Source organism: Zea mays, chromosome 6 (genome assembly GCF_902167145.1).
Source record: "Zea mays cultivar B73 chromosome 6, Zm-B73-REFERENCE-NAM-5.0, whole genome shotgun sequence".
In the NCBI taxonomy this organism is placed as follows: Eukaryota; Viridiplantae; Streptophyta; class Magnoliopsida; order Poales; family Poaceae; genus Zea; species Zea mays.
The window spans coordinates 39480118-39482882 of NC_050101.1; the positions used below are offsets into that span (position 1 = coordinate 39480118).

Sequence of the window (2765 nt, forward strand, 5' to 3'; positions counted from 1 at the left end):
ATATTAGTATAGATATTAGTATAGATTAAGGTGATGTTTGAATGCACTAGAGCTAATAGTTAGTAGCTAAAATTAGTTGGAGACATTCAAACACCCTATCAATTATTAGTTATTTTTAGTAAATTAGTTAATAGTTAGTTAGTTATTTATTAGCTAGCTTATTCTACTAGCAATTTTTTAGCCAACTAACAATTAGTTTTAGTGTATTCAAATACCCCTAAGCCGTTAAGTGATGCTCTTTCTAGAATCTTAACCGTATGTGGAGACAACATTTTCATAGGTGTACTGTTTAAGTCACCGTCAGTGATAATAATATTTTCACATGCGGTTTCTTAAGCAAACCGCCAGTGCTAATGATATTTACACTAGCGGGCTGCTAAAGAAAACCGCCAGTGCTAAAGATATTTACACTAGCGGTTGGTGAACAACTGCCTGTGAAAAAAGCCGATTTCTACTAGCCCCTAGCTAGCACTGGCGACATAAAAAACGTCAGTGAAAATAGCTCTAGGATCGTCACTATAGAGCTTCTATGTACTTAGTGGTTAGAACTGATATTGTAGTGCACCAAGTGCCGATTTTAATTAAACCAATACTAAATACTAGTAAATAATACTAGTGGTCTGAATTCGATTTCTATAGTAATGTTTGCTTGCAAGCCGCAAATAGAGTAAACATTCGTCGTCACAGAAATCCACATTACATCAAGGTCCATGGCGGCCGGCCACGTACCCATCCCACGCGTCGCTGCGGAGGACACGTGTTGGCTGACCGGACAGTTGGCCGATCAGACAGTGGACAGACCGGACAATAGAAGAAGAAGACGACGACGGCGGCGGCACCGCCGAGTAGGTGCATGGTCACGCTAGCTGTAGCTTTTTGCAGAGCGTCGTCTGTAAATACGTAGCCCTTCCACAAGCGAGGCAAGGGGGGAGAGAGTATCGTCAGCTAGCAGAGAGAGTGCGTAGCAACTAGCAATGGCGGAGAACCCTGCTCCGAGTTCCCCGCTAGTGACTTCTCCCGACGCCGCTGCGCCGCCTCTGCCAGCGGAGTTCACCAAGCTCACCTTCCGTAGCCTGTACATCCGTCGGACAGGTCCAGGCAGCCGGGAGATGACTGTGGACGGGAGGCCGTCTGACCAGCTGGGACGACGGTTCGTGAGCGACTTTCCCATATACGATGGCCGTGGCTCCGGCGCCCACCTCGTCGCTCGCTTGCAGGGAGTCACTGTCCAAATCGGCAGCTCGCACCAGCTAGTCAGCATCGTCTTCGAGGCCGAGAGGTAGTTCAATGTATGCATGCATGCATGTAGTGTGTATATATATAATGCATGTGCGATTCATTCATTGGTTCATCGTCGTCAGGCTTAAGGGCTCCACGCTGCTCACCAACGGAGTGATAACGGATGGGTCAGACGAGTGGGCCATCTACGGTGGCACCGGGGTGTTCGCCATGGCCACCGGTGTCATACGAAGAAGGTTTCTCGCCGGTAGCAACGACGGGAACTCTGATGAGCTTACCAGCATCGAAGTTTTCTGCCCGGCGTTTGGCTCGGCACAACAACAGCCAAACAAGCAGGTACGTAGTGTGTATATGTCAGAGAAAAAATCAATAACTCTTTTAAGAATGACAGCAGAATTCTCAGTAACACAATCAGCTGGATGCACGCACGTAGGACTCCGTCTCTGTCACCAAGATTGGGGTATGGGGTGGAGGTGGAGGGTCGGCGCAGGACATCACGACGACGGAGCCACCACAGCGTCTGCACAGCCTCTCCGTTCGAACTGGTTTTGCCGTCGACTCCATCGAGTTCACGTATACTGATAGAGGTGGCCAGAGGCGCACTGCTGGGCGATGGGGTGGACTTGGCGGCAACCTTCGAACGGTGAGCAGAGCAGCAAGTCCCTACGACCCTACCTACCTTTGATTCATGCAGCATGTATATCTTCCTCATGCACATGCGTGCAGATCGATCTTGGCGACGCCGAGGTTGTCAGGGAGGTCTCAGGAACATACGGCATGTTTGAAGGCGCCACCACGCTGACCTCGATCAGAATTCTCACCAGCAGCAGAACCTGGGGGCCATGGGGGATCGAGGACGGGACACGTTTCTGCATCACCGCGCCGATCGGCAGCAGCATCGTGGGGTTCTATGGACGCTCGACCAGCAGGCTCGTCGCTGCGATCGGTGTTTACCTGCGTCAACAACTCTGATCTGGTCATCTAGCTATCATCGTCGTCCGGTGCTGTCGTATGTGTGTTCATGTCAAATAAATAAAAGTGGTCTTGTGTCTACGGCTGCCATCGCCATGTGCCAAATAAATGCCATGCATGCATGTGTCTAAATTTATATTTCCGTCGTCACCCTGTAGTATACGTATTTATATCAAATATAAAAGCCTGCTGCAATTCACTAAGGAATCGCGTTTTTTGTCGAGTGTTACACTCGGTAAAGACTATTTTACATTTGGCAGGCTTTTGCCAAGTGTAACACTCGGCAAAACCTTTGCCGAGTGTAACACTCGGCAAATATTTCATCGGCAAAGGGTTCTTTGCCGAATAGACTTTGCCGAGTGTCGAAAAACACTCAGCAAATTAAGAATCGAAAAATATAAAAATAGTAAAACAGTTTTCAAATTAAGAATCGAAAAATATAAAAATAGTAAAATAGTTTTTTAAATTCTAGGAATAACTCTTCAACGTTACCTATATTAACTTATTCGTTGCCCTATTATTTTTCACTATTATTTTGAATCAAACTTATATGT

At 47.2% G+C, this 2765-nt stretch overlaps 1 protein-coding gene across 1 annotated transcript; it reads left to right on the forward strand.

The window, feature by feature from the left end:
* The first annotated feature begins 853 nt into the window (after window positions 1-853).
* LOC100191141 (jasmonate-induced protein) lies at window positions 854-2349 on the forward strand. Its single transcript, NM_001136577.1, has 4 exons — window positions 854-1279; window positions 1362-1575; window positions 1673-1882; window positions 1966-2349. The coding sequence occupies exons 1-4, from the start codon at window positions 975-977 to the stop codon at window positions 2209-2211; spliced, it is 975 nt and encodes a 324-aa protein (NP_001130049.1). The 5' UTR covers window positions 854-974; the 3' UTR covers window positions 2212-2349.
* Window positions 2350-2765: the final 416 nt, after the last annotated feature.